The sequence below is a fragment of the Esox lucius genome, chromosome 16 (assembly GCF_011004845.1).
Source record: "Esox lucius isolate fEsoLuc1 chromosome 16, fEsoLuc1.pri, whole genome shotgun sequence".
NCBI classification, from domain to species: Eukaryota; Metazoa; Chordata; class Actinopteri; order Esociformes; family Esocidae; genus Esox; species Esox lucius.
Window position 1 is genome coordinate 25605133 of NC_047584.1, and position 17694 is coordinate 25622826.

The 17694-nt window shown below is 47.0% G+C and overlaps 1 protein-coding gene across 1 annotated transcript in view; it reads right to left on the reverse strand.

Moving 5' to 3' along the window:
* The window catches only part of man1a2 (mannosidase, alpha, class 1A, member 2), a 73781-nt gene that overhangs the window by 33585 nt on the left and 22502 nt on the right, over positions 1-17694 (reverse strand). Inside the window, exon 4 of the mRNA XM_010880301.5 lies at positions 8046-8142. Coding sequence (XP_010878603.1) covers positions 8046-8142 — 97 coding nt within the window. The remainder of the gene's footprint in view (positions 1-8045; positions 8143-17694) is intronic.

The following is a 17694-nucleotide window of genomic DNA, read 5'->3' on the forward strand; positions in this document are numbered from 1 at the left end:
TGTACAATAAGTCCTGGACCATCCTCAAGGGGCGCCCTGCAGTAGTTTCCACTCATATAAATATTTAAAAAGAAAATGCTAAGGATTTCAAAGCTACCTCGTGTTGGGAGGAACTGACTCCAAGTGGCCGGTTCAGTAGCTCATAGTATTAGGCTCCATAAGGATCCATATTGCTCAACAGATGAATAAATCTGAAACGTCCACTCTTTCAAACACGCTGATCAAACGATGCATTATGGCCAGCAGAGAGAAAGCGGATCTGGATTGACATTATGCAGATTGTCTTACAGATTAAACTTTAATCTCAATAAGGGCTGATCCCATTTATTCAAACTAGCAGGTTGTTTGGTTTATAGGCTCTTGGTTGACCATATTTCTGTAGCAGTGCAGTGTATATATATGATTGGATATGCTGTGCCTGTTCAGAACCAAAGACATACTAGCCATCTGCATTGGCAAAGGTGTGCATGTTCAGATTAGTGACCCGAACGTTCCTGGCAAAACCGGATTAGACGCCGGTTTACATTATCCATATAAAATACATTCCAGCAATCTGCTACAGACAAATCTTTGCCACAACAATAACAGGCTACACAAATGCATGGGTCATTTCAAAATGTTAGACAGGACTGTTGCGTTTACAGACTGTACACATCTATAGATGCCAGGAAAATTGCACTGCCATCAATATTCCCGGGATGAAGACGTCACTCAAATCTCTGAGGTTTCTCATGATATTTGCGAGGAAGAGCAGCGTAGGCCCAGCTGGGAACAGACACTTACCTCCAAAGAGATAGCGTGCAGCGCAAATGCAGGTTAGGATATGGGTTTTGATCCCGGAACATCTGCCACATGTAGGCCATATGATCCTGCTTGGTGCGCCCTCCAGCTTTTACTGACATTAAGGGCTTAAAATAAGGAACCTTTAGCTAAGAATTCTAATGTAAAACTGGGTTTGTTTCTGTATGTTGTGTTTGGAAAATAAATATCCTGTTAACCGCAACAATTGCGTGCTCGAGTGCCATGAACAGCAACTTTGGGATCATTACCGCAGATTCTGAATGGGGTCGGAAACAGCTTTTCTTCCTGTAAAAGGATCTTAGGCTCCCTCAAGTCATGTGTGTTTCTCAGAGAGGCTGTATCCAACAGGGGGCTTTGCCAAGCTCAGTGCATTTTGATGGTTTTATTAAAACACATTGGGTGTGCCTTTGGAAAAATGAGTAAAGTGATTGGTCAAAAGAGCAGTATAATCTCAGAAAAAAAACATTTTCGTCTGGGCCCTCCTTTCATTACAGGTGTTTGATCCTGTAAGCATACAGGCTTCTCATCAATCACCAGTACCACTGTGTAACTGCACACACGCACGTCAGAGTAGGTGTTCACTAGCAGACATATGGCAAAACAATGCAAGAATGCAACTGAAGGACCTCGCTAACACATGATTGGCTCTGCCCACTTCTGCCTACTTGGCTTGACTAGCCCCCACTGGAAAAGCCTGGATGTGGTCCTTCTCGGATTAGTGGTAAATATCTATGTTGTCACAAACCTCAAGGGGACAAATGTTTTGTGCTCAGTTTTAGGCTCCCATTAAAGTGGATTGTTTGAAACTGTTCTCAACCCTTTCCCGTGGTTGTTTTGAAGGGCTAGTATGCATTCCTCATGGACTTTGCAACAGGCAAACCTATCTGCTCTTCTGCCTGCCGTTCCAATCTGGCATCGGTCTGGCTGTTAAAAGTTTAATCTGAGTGAAAGGCTTGGAATAGGGAGGAAGGAATGAAGTGAGACAGAGTGAAATGCGACATCTCCCTGCTGTGTCTGAAGTGATATCCAAGGCCCTTATTCCCTATCTACTGTATCGCTTTCAATCAGCGCCCAAAACCAGGGATACACTACAGGGTTCATTCACACCATTCACCACCAAGGGACTCAGAGTACTGCAGGTTTTCCCATTCTACCTGGTAGGTAACCGCATTCACCTGGGTGTCCCAGGTCGAAATCACTCCCTAATTAGAGGTTCTCTGAACCCCAAGGCCTGGAGTTGAGAATCAGTGACACAGGGACTAGGGGCGCCACAGGCTTTCTGAACTGCCTAATAGGAAATCTCCCAAACATGCTCACACAAATGCACAAACAAACCAAGACATGAATAAATGAGAAGTGCATCACACAGTCGACTCCCTGGGGTGTAGAGTCATGGGAGCGCAGGCTTACTGGAGGTGTCTGCTCATTTCTGAGTGCCTGGTATTGACTTGGGGAGTTTCCCTGCACTTAGAGAATGTGATGCAGGCTGGCACCTGCCCAAACCAGTTTCACCACCACCAGGATGGGCTTCAACCTGCTTCCTCACCCCCCCCACCAGAGATGACTGTCTCCAGACCCTCCAGTCCCCATTACAAAGTCAAAACCAGTTATTAAAGAAATCCGGCCCAGAGATCTTTCGTAGCACCACAGAGCCCAGCCGAGCCCAGCGCAGCGCTGGTCAGACAGGCACGGCAGGCCTTGGAAGCCGGAAGACTGAAACGGCGGACGTCTTCATTGCGGAGTGATTTCCGCCAAGAGCAGCGACATAACACGGCCATCCAACAAGGAAATGACTTTGTTCATTAGGAGGATATTACCCTCCCGGGGAACACAATTCGACAATCAGCAGAAGAGTATATATGTAATTGGAGATGTTATCAGTGCTTCGGAGGGTGGGGGCCTGATGGAAAACGGAACATTGTAATGAACTTATGAATATTGAGGAAGAGAGGAGGATATAGCCCTGGGGGAGGGGCTTAGCTGTGTCAATCGCACATCCCCGGAGTCACGATTGGAGGAATCCTTGCTGGTCAATTTTAACAGCTGCTCGTGTTTCCAGCCACGGGAGAAATGGTTTAGGACACTCAAGTCTTTCATAACCTACAGATCTTCCTAGGATTGTTTAGGAAAATGGAGGGCATAATTTCATGCAATTCTACATATTTTGCCATGAGGCATTCATGTTTTATTTTCGTGAATTAGGTTATTTAAGATGATCCTTTAAAAAAAATTAGAAATAAAAGTTGAGCTCCATATATTTTTTCTGCATATGGAATTTTTTCTGCAACTCTACAATACATGCAGTTCTCGTTGCTTATGGTTCAAATGTAACCCAAGGTTCCCCCAAACCAGCTGTTTGACCTATCTGGAAATATGTTGTCAAGTTGACTCATAGCGTATGATGAACAATCCTCTCTGTAGTGGACACAGGGGAATTATACTCCCATTTTATAGTCCGTCTGACCACAGACAGACACACCTCAGTTTATTTCCTCCATCCATCCATCTCATATTGCTTCATAATCCCTCCACATCTCTCCCTGCTCTGCTCCCCTCCATGTTTCCCCCACTCGATCCCTCTGGAAAGCGATGGTATGTATATTGTCAGGCTCTTCTCCCCGCCATGCTGTGGGAGTGAATCAGACCTCTCCCATGGGCACGTTGCCATGGCCCCGATCCACAGCGCTTCCCAGAATGCACCAGTGGGCTATACCAATCGGGGGAACCGATCACACGAAGACACAACCAACATGCTGAAACACAACCAACTAACTAACAAACAGACTGCAACCTGAGGAACAGGAAAGGGAAGCTGTCCACCACGAGATGGCCCCCCAAAGGTTTAAAGAATAACATTAAAAAAATAAGCATTAATAATCAATTAAGTCGCCCTACTCCAAAGGACTGTTGATGTAGGAGAACCAAGTGCTAACAGGCAGATAGGGCCGTGATGGTACATAAACGTAGAACCGTGAGGTACAGGGCACTCTCTTTAAGGTTCACACGTGAACACGAATGCATATATTTTTACAGACAAATGGCTAGCTACACTGTGATGATTTCCCACCCAAAAGGGCTAATAAAAATATCAACAGCCCTGAAGCAGTCTGATTGGGCTAAAGGAATTACAAGAGCAACGGGTGGGCGATAGAGCCGCGTATACGCACCCGCGTTCTATGGTTGAGAGTAGAGGTTTCTAAGGTGCTCAAGACCCATTATGAATGTCCCGCCGCTACCCATTTCAGCAAACAGACAGTAACCACATTATATGCCTGTAAAACACTGTTGGTGCCATGTTTAGATATTGTACTTTGTGTTCTCATCAGGCATTACATATTCTTCCCTGAATTACATTTTGCTATAAAAAACAATTACTTTTTTTGCGCGGAACCAAAACCGGAACAAACCGTGACCCCCAAACCACCACGGATCACCGTACAGTGACCCCCAAACCACCACGGATCACCGTACAGTGACCCCCAAACCACCACAGATCACCATACTGTGACCCCCAAACCACCACGGATCACCATACTGTGACCCCCAAACCACCACGGATCACCATACTGTGACCCCCAAACCACCACGGCTCACCATACTGTGACCCCCAAACCACCACGGATCACCATACTGTGACCCCCAAACCACCACGGATCACCATACTGTGACCCCAAACCACCAAGGATCACTATACTGTGACCCCCAAACCACCACGGATCACCATACTGTGACCCCCAAACCACCAAGGATCACTATACTGTGACCCCCAAAACACCACGAATCACCATACTGTGACCCCCAAACCACCACAGATCACTGTGAGTTAGGCAAACCGTTGCAGTTATATATTAAGCAGGAAAAGGGACTGACGGCCAGCAGGTCTGTGGTGTAGCAATTGATTAGCAGGCATGGCAATCAAAGCCCGTTTAATCTGCAGCTCGGGTCTGAGGGACGATCAAGCGCCCAAACAAACCTGAACTCAGCTGCCCTTTTAATCGCTATGGCAACAGCTCTGGGAGCTGACCCGAGCAGAGAGCAGGGAGCCAGTCGCAGAGGGCGGGGGCGCTGGAAGATATCCCGAATCCCACTGTGGGACCATAACACAATGGGAGCCCTGCTGTGCTGCCTGGGGTTATAGGAAGGGCAGGCAGGTGTCCATATCAGGTATCCGCACTCATCCCATCCCACAATGCAACAAGGGTATCGCTCAATGTGAGGTCATGTCACACATCAGCCTATCAGGTCTACAAAGCAGAGTGAATGGAAGGTAAAGAGAGGCTGCATCGTTTTTGGAATGAGATGTAGTTCAGTTGCATAATATCCTCTGGAGAGGGCAACACAAGAAGACATGTACTGTACGCCAATGAAAGAAAGGCTGTCAGTGCATTATTGAGTTGGCAAATGCAAAGTACACTTGAAACACTGCAAACAATCCCACTCGCACCAGAGTCAACCAAAGGTCACCAACAACATCAATTAACAATCGCTTTTATGGCCACATCAATGCCGCAAACGGTTCGAAACGTGACGAGAATGTTGATATCGTATTGAGTATCATGTTCTCCTGGTCTAACCCTCCCGTGGGACGGCCTGGGCATCGGTGTGATTTTCCGTCTAGTTTACAGAGCTGATCAACGCATGCCGATGCCGTCTCCCCCAGAGAGCCGTTCCCTGTGAACGGCAGAGAGTCCGTGTGTACACAGCTCAGAGCAACCAGCTCTCCGTTCCGTCTCAGCGAACAGGACCACCATGTCGCCACTGCCCGGCACTACCCAACGTCTGACCCCCGTTGCAGGTCAAATGTTTCCCTCAAAACTACGCTCGGTTTACGGGACTGAGCCGTGAGCTCCTGTTAGCGTCCATGCTTCAGTCATGCCCCTGAGAGTGTGTAGGAGGGCCAAACCACTGGGACCCCAGCGAGGTAAACACCAAGCCCACAGAAACCCGATACAGGCCCGGTGGGTGTTGGGACTCGTCCTCACCTGGCCCTCTGTCTTAGGACCACAGACAATGAATCTGCTGTGATGCAAGGAGTGGTTCCGGCCGGGTAGTACTGATCAGCCATCTTGGCTGGAAACACTGTAAAGTAGTGGTTGACAACATGTCGTCGTGGTTGTCGTCCCCCCCCCCCTTTAGGAGGACACTATTGAAAATGTTTGCCCTGCTCCCCCGAAAAACGGACGTATCCTTCCGCTCTCCGTTTTCCCAAAAGCAACCCTCAACGGATCTGTTGCTATGGTAACTCGCAGGGGCGCTTTTACACAGAACCATAGCTATGGGGAGGGGGGGGGGGGGGGGTTGTATTTTGGTGCTCTAAAATAAGTGGGACGGCGTGATTTTGATTGGAATAGGAGAGAAAAGGTATAAGGATATAGGAAATCTGTGGCATCAGAATCAATTGCATCAATAAAGTACATTAAAATCTCCAGAAGGTTACCTGGTTTACTAGCGCCGCCCATGGACGGCAACATGACGTCACAGAACACAGAAAATAGGAACTAAGTGGAAATGTAATTAAACATAACGAGTGGCGAGCATAAGATAACGGGATTTGAGTGAGCTTTCTGGACAGTATGCATGGAAACGAGCAGAGGTTGATGGCACTACAGTGAAGCTATTCAGTCAACAGTTTGGAGGGTGGACTGATTTTGGGGACATGGTCTCATTAGACTCAGTGGGACAGATGGCCAGTTGCTATGAGCCACAGTACGTGGACAGAAAGTGTTCAGATGGCGGGATGGTTTGGTCATGACTGACCTGTACTGTGCACTGACATCTTTGAAAGAGCAGATGACCGAAGTGGGGGCGGTCACCGATGATCAGATGAGCACTGAACAGTACCAGGGAAAGAACTGGAGGAAAAATACTATATCAAATTTTCTATCCTGTGTCAACCTCTACTGTTAACTGTTCCACTGCTAGACCCCCTCGCGTGCGAGCATGGATTACGATTATTAATATAGGCTAGGTTTATTAACTGACCCAAATCAGTCTACTGCTAATCAGGAGGCTTTCCTCTGTGTCTATTCTCCAAGCCTCTTTCATTCCAGTAGCATTTACACAAAATCAGGTTGAGGCATTCCTGGGAGATAGAGATATCTCTATATATATAAAATCGTATTCTCTTTGTGATCAGGCAGGGCTTATCATGATGAATCACATTCATGACACAGAAAAAAAACAAAAAAAAGTGTCACTAAAATCCACAAGGGGAAAAAAAAACATGACTAGTAATATATTTCTCTGTTGTACTTATTCAAGCAAAGACTTTAAAATGTGTCCATGTGTGCTTCGTCATCCGCTGGGACAAATGAAGGTAATCCCAAATTTGCCACAGAGTTAACAAATCCCAGTTCCCCATTACTAGCGCCCCTGAGGTTGTACATTCGGGCAACCAGTTGGCTAGCTGCTCTGGCGGGCGCAGGTTAACGGAAGGTGGGCGATAGGCTCCCTATAGCAATTTCACCGTCAGAGCAGAATCATTTCCCAGGGTTTCTTTGAACCGTATAACAGGTCCTGGGACAAAGACTGGTGGTGCCACGAGGACAATGGACACACACGTCTCCTGTTACCAATCCAGGCCTGGAGCATTACCATAGTGGGTGTAGTGTAGACAAAACAAACGTATCTCTGCTCTTTGTTTGGCAGACAAAGGCCCTGCAGAGAGAGGCAGAGACGATATGCAGACCGCCTGTTCTGCGGGGACATGACTCATTGTGGGGAGGAGACGATGATTGGGAGGGGGACGGGGGGGGGGGGGGAGACTCAGGGAGTCTGAAAGGCTCTTCCAACATGTTCCTCTGAAGCATAACGAAATAACGCCAGCGGTTGGAGAGAAGCGGCAGACGACGAAGCGGGCAGACGACGGAGTGTCCCGCGGTGGTAATCCAGCCACAGAGACCCACCGGAGAAGGAAGACCGGCCGCGGCAGTGCAACCTTGTCCAAAAAAGCGCCACAGGCTTATGGACAATTCGCTCCAGCGGTCGTGGTCAATGCAGAATGAATGCGACAGTATCACACAGTCAAGCACACGAACCGCAAATAAGCCGCAGTCCAAGTTCTCAGCAAGCTGCTCAGAAAGGACACATCAACGGCTACAGAACGCCAGAGACATGGGCTTTGACAGGTTACGACTACGTGATCATGGATGTTATGACGGTGTATTTCTGAGTGGTTGTGTATATAAAAAGGATAGGTGAGTGTGTGCGCGCGTGTGTGTCATGAATAAGGATGTCACACTTACCAAAGATATTGGTGGAATGTCCTTTCTTGGCCAGAGGTTTCAGCTCATTGTGTCCCCATCCGTACTGCCTGTAGCTGTCCCATGCATGCTTCATCATCTACAAAACACACAGCGCTGTTTAGTCTCAAACACAAAACATCATTTGGCCCATAAAAAACGTCATGCATGCACAGCATACGACAGAACAAAGACGAGCGCAAAGATTCCCACGCCCACAAACTAACAATCGCACAAAACCATGTCTAATTTGTTATTTTCCCTTCTTGTAAGATGCTGAGGACACAGCACCCGTTTTCCTGGGCAAACAACGCTACGGAGTGACATCCCCGCGGCAACCTATACCCCAGCCACAAACACCACCAAGCCCCAGACCCTGGTGTGGCCATAACCACATCTGGTCCTCCAGCACTTGGGTTCCGGGTCAAAGGCCAGCAGGTCCCTGACCGCACATCTCCCCACGGCGTAGCGGACAGGACGTGACAGAGAGTTTGTGTTTACAGGTGACGTGTGACCATGTCAATTCAGCCAGTGTTGTAAAACTCCAGCCATCGGGGCTCCTTCTCTAATGTTTTTCCCATCACGGTTTTCCTCGACAATCCAGTGGCGCTCACTAGACTGTCATCTCGTGGACGAAAACGAGGCCGCGTTCTGAACCTGACCTTTCCAGAAGCCTCGAGAGCTGTACTGAGAATGAAGGGATAAAACGAAGTGAGGGAGAGGAAAATAAACGAGGGCAAGGCCAGATTGTGAGACAAGCTTTGACGTGAACACGTTGGCGTTGAGGGAAAGGGGAGGTGACCCAGATCCAAGAGAAACCCCAAGCAGGACAGGCAGAGATGCTTCCCCAATACCTCATCTAAAAGGTCCTCCTCACGTTCCTGCAGTTTTCTGTCAAACCCCCACCGGACACCACAAAATCCCCAACCTCAGTCTTGCAATGTAATTTTAGACAGACGTGTCATAGCACCGGCCAGCCATGGCACCACACATTTTGTGATCGAAAAGCAATATAACGGTTTTCTGACATAATACAAGAAAATGTTACTTACCAGAGGTTATATTTGACCATCAGTCCTAGTAGGCTGTATCAGCCAATAGCAATATTAATGGTGTTTTTGTAGGCGAAATCTGGGTTCACATGTGATTTTCTTTTTATTATTGAATGTTTAGAATTTGGGATTGCAATGTAGTTCCATTTATCTTAAGTCGCTAGCAACTTCAAAAAGAAATCACAAAAAGGCTTACTATTTTATCAAAACAGTAAGACTGATACTATTTCGTAAAACAAAACAAGATCTGCTAAGCCTGTTAATCTTTGACATATTTTTGACAAACGTCCTGTAAGTTTAATATAGTGGAAAAATAGAGTACCAGTTGGTGTCAAGGGAGCGATAGATTCAGTTATTCACTGGAATTACAGTATAGTTGTCTTCGTGAATGTTCTGTACATCATTGTTATTAGATGGTTGTTCTCATTGATATATGTAAGATAGCTGTGTCTATCTAGAACAACCCATTCATCCTGTGACTCAGAGACCACTCGTCCACGACAAACCCCATGCCCAATGATCGATAACACATTCCTGAGGTTGACAGAGCGTGACTTCCTGACAGAGAATCTAAACACAGATGTTCTCTTGTTCCTTAACTGAGTTAAATGGTAACAAAACATACATACATTCAATAACAATACTATCAGAATACTACTATCCCGAAACCCATTTAAATTCTGGAACAAATATAGTCTATAGGCTGGGCCTCTCTAGGCTAAATGTAGTCTGAAGACAGTAGTTTGAGAGAGAGCAGTCCCCTTTTATCAAAGGGGGAGATTTGGCTCATTAGAATATAAGACAATATAGGTAGAATAATACTCTAACATACAACATAAACTGTTCAGCTAAATTTGTTCTTGTAAAAGGTACAGTATAAACTATATTTTAATTCCTAAATTGTCTGTCTTAACGCCTGCCCCAAACAAGCTGCAACGATCTCTGTCAGGCCCCATTTCCTTGTTCTCATCCTAAATCATACCCCAGTCGGGTGGGATTAGCTTTCCCAGAAGACGACATTTCCTCACCCTGTCGGAGTACATCATAAAAAACGGGAGACTGGATTTTCCTCCCAAGTAGGACCCAGAGCCGCCACCTTTTTTTCTGCTCTCCGTTCTTTTCCCAGCCTCCCCTCCACTCCCTAACTTCTCACAGCTGCACCGAGGAAAGGGAAGGGCCAAGCCAATTTAACAGAGAGCTAGGCTTTTCATTGTGTTGTTGGCTTTGTGGGGTTCCACCATGACAAACTCTCCAAACACAGGAACCCAAAATAAGCATTAGTTAACCATTTGCTCCCTAAGGATGGGGGATGACCTCCAACCGGACGTTTCTTTTGTTAATGCCGACAGGACCGTACGTGTTGGAATATAGGACACACACAAACAAAGTACACATTTACATTTCCCTGTGTACACTAATTGGTCATTTCATGGCGCACAACATGACTCACTGACAGCTTCTTGCTACATGCAGGACGCCAAGCCGCGTCGTGTCTATAAACACCCTGCTGTCCCACAGCCGTGAACGAACTGGCTGTCATCGGCTGATTCGGGGACCCAAGACAGGTGACGGGATGCTACGTCCCAGCAGGCTCCGCTTCCACAGGTAACATTGCCTCCCTCAGCACACAACCGATATGTCCCAAATGTAGCCCTATTCCCTATCCTGGAACATTACTGCCAATGGGCCCCTGGTCGAATGAAGTGCGCCGTTAAGAGAAAAGGTCGCCGTTTAGGACGTGGGCCAGAGGGTTGTGTGTTTATTGGCATGGCAAGCATTTAAAAGCTTTGAAAAGGGAGAAGGGGTTTGGGTTGGCTCTGGTGCCGTCTGGTTTCAGCTCTCAGACGTCCACATTCTTCACCAGCTTAGCTAAGCCTTGGCTCAGGGGAGCCCTGAGGAGGGATTCACAGGTCACACCGCGACAGAAAAGGAACAACGCGCATCAGCAAAACGAGTGGAAATCGGCACACTGCAATGATACAGCCGTTCTGCCTGCTGTGTCAAGTCGAACAACCTTTTAATGCCTGTTGTCTTTATCCGGATTAGTCACCATCACAATCAACGCACGTCGATTGGAGACCTGTGAACCACTGATTGTTGCCTTTGGCAAGCTCACATTAGCACTTAAATATCCAGCCAGTAATGCGTGTCCTACCTGTTTACATGATAACATTCTCAACAGCTAATTTCCAGCCTGCTCCCAAATTGTTCAGAACGCTGCAGTAAAAGACGTCCTGAGGAGTGCTGCTCCAATAGTCTAGTAGCTACAGAGCCCATATCGACCCCCCCCCCCCCCCACCTCCTCTGTCAGCATCTGTCTCACCCTCCCAAATGTTCATTTTGCGCTTCATTGGTTCTCTCCACTGTTGGCATTTCTCGGCCGTTAGCAGCCATCCTGTCTGTCCTACTGCTGCCCGGGCTGGGCGAGGCAAGCACCAAAAGACAGCTTGCGGTGGGCTTCCCAGGGTCCGTAAAACGAAAGCCAGGCTACTCAGAGATGGAGACCAACCATAAGACAGACTTCTCTGTTGATCAAGCTCTGACCTATGGCCAACCTGACGGTTCTAGCGCTGTTGAACTGAAGACGATGAGTTAGGCTCCAGCAACATGACAGCGGGTTTACAGTAAAACATGCAGTCGGACGCTTTTCCTGATTCATTATTTCTTTTAAACTCCCATTTTGGAAGTGTAATATGTTGTTCATGCACATTCTCTATAAGTAGATGTGTAGGACCAGGTTAGCCATGAAATTCCAAGTTTGAATGCGAGTGGTATTGATGCACTTTGACATGACATGAGAACATGACAGTACACAATCAAGGACCTGTTCTGGCTCAACACCAGCACTTTTAAAACCAGTGGTCAAAAATCCCAGATTGTATCTTTAAGTTGTAATGGACAAACAAGAAAAGGAAAGAGTCAAGCCTAGGTCGGCCCGGCCTGCGATTAACCAGGAATAAATGTAGTTGCCCTCATTGGATTTGAACCAGGGTCACCTATGTGACAGGCTGTGTGCACTAGGCCACTAAGCTAGACATGTGCACAGTGTTCTGCATTATTAAACCAATTAGTCGAAACTCTACGGTTATCTAAACTAGTTCCCTACATTAGCTTACAACCAAACCAACAGGTATAACAGGGTTGATTCATTCAATGCATTAAATTATAAAGAGATTACTGTAGGGACCAATGAGGACATACTACCTTCAACATAAAATTGCAGCTGGACATTAAATCATTTTGTCATGCATTAATAATCACACCAAATTTAAATATTTAGCTAGACACAATTAAACATTGTGTTAAACAGACCAATGTTTCTTATTAAGTTTACATCCACCACAAATATGAACTGTATGGCTTTTGCCACTGGCTGTTTTAACAGCTTTAGCCAGTAAAAGTATCTACAAACTTATTACTTGGAATAGTCATAAGAACTGAGGAATTACTAGCGAGACTGACGATTAACTTTACACTGCCAAAGCCATTTCATTTCATGGCACAAGAACGTTTGTTTTTCTTTCATTCGTGGATGACATTGATAAAATAACTATCTATATAGGTGACGATAACAGATTTTTCCGTCTAGTGAAAAGGCACGAGCATTGTGGAAACCCCTCTTCTTTCACTGTGCAAGGGGTTGTGGTCCATATTACCCCAAAAAGCATGCATGAACGCTAACTTCGAAAAGCCACCAGAAATAGTCACAATATAACCCTAAATAGTTTTATTTTAGGCTTACTATAACGTAGCCACTGAAGCGTGTATCCAGCAAAGTTTTTGTCTATCCTGAACAAATACATGTTCGGTCAGAGGTGAGGATCGAATACCGGTCGCCCAGATGGCGTCTCTAACCACTACGCTATTTAACAATGGGTAGTCAGTCAGTCAGTCACTCAGTGAGAGACATTCGCTCCTCTTTGCCATCTCCGCTTATGCGGTCCGGAAAAAAACCTTCGACAGAAATCATTATTTTTGTCTCACAAGCGGAGATCATGAGCTGCCGAGGCTCATGTTGAAATAATTCATATCCACACAAGGACATTTCTACCCACTATCTGTGGTATGGACCGACACTCGCCTTTAATACAGAAGAGGTTAATATTAGCTATCTCTATCTTCCTAGAATCATGGCAGATTGTGGATTAGCCCCTCTCTCTACATTTCAATATGGAGCGATGTAGATATCACCTCTGTAGATTTATTAATCATATCACATTATACGGCCCACCCTGCCCTACAGCTCGGTCTCTGTCTATTCTCCACACAAAACCGGTTGATACCTGTCTCTTAAATGTATCCTCCTTCCTGGTCTTGTCCATTTACACTTGAGATCAGAGCCAAAAGCATCATTTCATCATATACAACCGTCTGAAAATGTGGGTACAATCAGGACAAAAGACACATATTGGAACAAGATATAAACAAGGCTTGAAATGTGTGCATCTTACCAACAGCACATTATATTAAGATTGCTGCTGAATGCCTGACAAGATATCCATCCCCAGTTCTCCTGATGTATGCACACACTGATGTGGAAGGAAAATGGGTTTCATCATGTGCTTATAAGGACCTTGTCATTTCATAATCACGGTGTTGTGAATCTCATTTCAGTTTAAAAACATTCTTTGGGGAGGAGGTGGTGGAGAAGCGTGACGTTGTCTGCTCTGTGTTCAGTTCTTGGCCGCGTTAACATGAAGACATTTCGGCGGATGACATTTCCACAACGTGCCTCGCAGAGAACCGTGAGGGTTACATCCTTTTAGGGTAAATCACTTCTCTTGGACCACTTCCTGGAGGAGCAAAATGGGCCGGGAACGAAGCAGAGGCAAAGTAATAGGGAAATTATGAGAGACAGCGAGAGAGAATGCCAAGCACTCAAATAGAGTATCTAAGCAGATAGAGCAGGAGAAAACTAAAAGGAGGGGATTGTATGCAACAGCAAGACAAAGAGAAACAAGAGCAGGGAGATAGTGAGTGACGGGGGCATGCATGACTCATTGTGACTGAACAGGACCTTGCCTGAACCAGCTGAATGATGCCTACCAATATGAATAACACCCACACATACAGGTCAGACTGTTGTTTATGGGAGTACTTCCTGATCCTGCAGAGCATAGGACGAGGACAGGGATGGTCAAGCCTATAACATCAGGAGGTCCTATAACATCAGGAGGTCCTATAACATCAGGAGGTCCTATAACATCAGGAGGTCCTATAACATCAGGAGGTCCTATAACATCAGGAGGTCCTATAACATCAGGAGGTCCTCTGCCTCGGTCCACTGTCTGGGGCAATCTAGCACACGACGACCTCTGTCCTGACACAACGGCAGCCAGACCCCGAGGCCCCAGGCACCCGAGACCCGCACAGCTCCCAGGGTGTCGGGACGCACAGCCTGCCTTAAACCACCACCCCTGGGTGATTTGTGAAGAGAAACCTCACCAACCTGCCGCGTTACCGAACGAAACAGACGGGCTGCTGAGGGAGTGGGACGGACCATGACACCGGCTGCAGCCATCGTGGGGGAAATCAGCCTAGCTTGAGAGGCGGGGGGGGGGGGGCTCCAAGATGGACGGATGGGGCTCGTCACAAGACGCACGGCGGCAGTGAAATTTCAACATCAAAATGCATTTATGGTCGGACCAAGTGACAGAACCTTTTTAAAAGAAGACAGTACAGTGGCTCAGATGGGCGCCTTTGAAAGCTCTTAGCTTGGAGTTCTGACAGTGATACAGCTGCTGCCTCTCACATCCTCCTCATGGTCTCAGAGCCAGTCACATTGTTAGGACACGGATGCCCAGTGACTAGGGAGTTCAAAGGTCACCCGTCTGTCAGAACGCCAACAGCCAGGTCAACACATTGCGGTAGCAGTCTTGTATAATATTGTAGTTGATATGTAAAATTAAGGAGATATATCTCGGTTGAGAATCGTTTGCTTTCAGAAGGATGGCCATCCTCTAATGCTCTCAGGGCCCATTACCCATGGCATTATGTCTTTACTGAACACTGACTTTTCTTTGGTATTCTGTGTTCATCTCCTTGCCTCCCTCTACCTCCTTATCTCAGCGTCTCCCTGACCTTGGCTACTGTGGGTGTATACCACTATAGCCCTCCCTGGACCCCATCTTCCTCTCTCCCCATGCTGGGCATATGCTCAGCCACAATTTTGGCACTGGACCTGTGCTGCCCCCGGTCTTACCCCCCCCCCAGGGTCCCAGTAGCGCTGGCCAACACACCACATCCCCATTCTGACCTCTATAGATCTCAGAGCCCGGCCAACACCCGGAACAGAGACACTCCTCTCCTGTCTCTTCATGCCAAAACTAAACAACTCCTAACGCGGGGCACGAGGACCATGGATCAGAGGCCGGGCCGGTTGCAGATGGTTCCTGGGAGATAATTTCGAATAACCGCGTTGGACAGACCTGTCATTGAAAGGCATCCCCTCACACACCAGGCACGGTGCCCAATCCTATTCCCACAGAATAATCACATTTCTGTGAAAAGACAGTGCCTGTATCACTATATTACAATAACCAGATTGCCTAGGTTAGGAAAACAGAAGTACAATATACACAACGTTACAAAGGCGTTCTCTCGTGTGTGCAGCCGCCGATCAAACGCCCTCATTAGCATCACACAGAGTCGTTTTTAGAAAAACCCTCGTGAAGCAGTCAAACCCCTGGATGCAGGCAGTGCTGCAGGCACACAGCGCGGTAAGCCAGGAAGATGACGACATGGAACTGAAGAAAATCTCACTCGGTTTTTGCCGTTCACCTCTCTAATCCGGCCAGGAGAAATTATTTCCCTGGCTCCTTTTTTAAAAAGAAAATCAAATCTGTTTGAACACCGTGTCATCACACAGAGACAACGACACCGAGGCACTCGAGCGAGGCAGCAGCCCCGAGGTGAGCGGCATTGTGGGGTCTGTCTTGTCCTGTGCCAGTTCCTGTCACACTCTCCAACCCAGCGCTAATCAAACCCAGCACCAACCAGACTGATTATATGACAAGTCTTCTCAGCCCGTTCAGAGACGCGCTCGGCGCCAGCAAAACGGCCATGGAATCACGCAGCCAACCAAGTCCACACTTGGACAAGCTGTACATATTCAGAGGAGGGTCCGATCCGAGGGCACCGGAACCGGGCTGGCTGGCAACGAAGCAAACAGCAAAAGCCTTTGCATAGTAAAAAACACCCGACTACACTGTTTCAGACACGGGCTGCACCTCCAAACCATCAGAAAGTGGCACACGTTACAAAAGCACCTCATTGTTTACCTAGTTTTACTCACTCAGCCTAATTTTACCCTGTTATCCACATGTATATCCAGTTCACACCCAAGTGACTGAACAACTCAATCGTAATGGCAGTATTTAAAATCTTCTCTCTAAATCATGAGGCCCTTGAAGAGGACGCTGTTGCGAAACCGATCTGGGACCACCATGGCGACGACAGATAAAACCATACACCGTCCTGAATCATGGATACTCGTCACCGGACAGCACTCCTCTTATGAGGACGTAGGGTAGAACAAGATGTATGCCAGTACCAGGAGAACAGAAGCAGAACCTTGGACATATTCTGAAACGATGGAGCTGTGGCACAGCGGAGTTGTGCTTGATGGAGGAAACGGGCCTAGCCGCTCACGTTTACCGCGTGCAGACGCCTAATTCTCAGTTTCACCAATAACAAAGGGGTTCTCTGGAACGAGGAACGGTCCTCCTCAAGGACAGATCTACACGGTATATTAATAAGCCCCGTTCCCCATCAGTGTCATTATCCCGGTGCTATAACCAGCGTGGGGTGCACGGCAGACGGCCATGCTGAGAGAGGGAGCTTAACCCAGTCAGAGGACAGGTGGGATATTTACACACATGCGCATGTGCACAAACACACACGTACAGACTCCCTCTCTCTTGCTGTGTGCATGTGGTATGGATCCCATTAAGATCACCCCAGGCCATCTGCCCTGCACGGGGGGTGGGGGGGGGGGGGTGGGGGGGGGCAGGAAAGAGGAAAGGAAGGAAGGAGGGGGCCCTCATCCTCATCGCCACAGATTCCACATCTCCATCCGAGTGCTGTCTTTATGGGCCCATCCATCTCTGTACAAGCCACAATTTAGATCCCATTTTAAAGCCCTGCTTTGGCTATTGATTTATCTTTGCTTTACTGTCACAGTACCCAGCTAGCTCCATGGGGAACACAGAGCTACAAGCAGAGCTACAGTATCAGAGCTTGCTCAACTCTTATAACTACAGAATTTCTGATCAAGGAATTATTTTGGTAACAAATCATTCCGAAAAATGAAATGCCATACTTATTTCATGGTTTTTATTTACCTTTTCAATTCTCCTTTTAAATGTTTCTTATAAAACACTGAATTGCTATGGCAATTACCATTTAAAGACCTTTCAATATCAACTATCATTTATTTTTGTGAAAGGACCACTGCATTTAATAATGCCCTTGTTTCCAGCCAAAAGGGGATAAAGGGCTAGCATTCAGGTGATCGTCTAAGGCTGGGTGATTAATCAAGAGAACGCAATGCATTCCAATTTATTTTTATAGTCCATATGAACTATATGTGGCAGGCAATC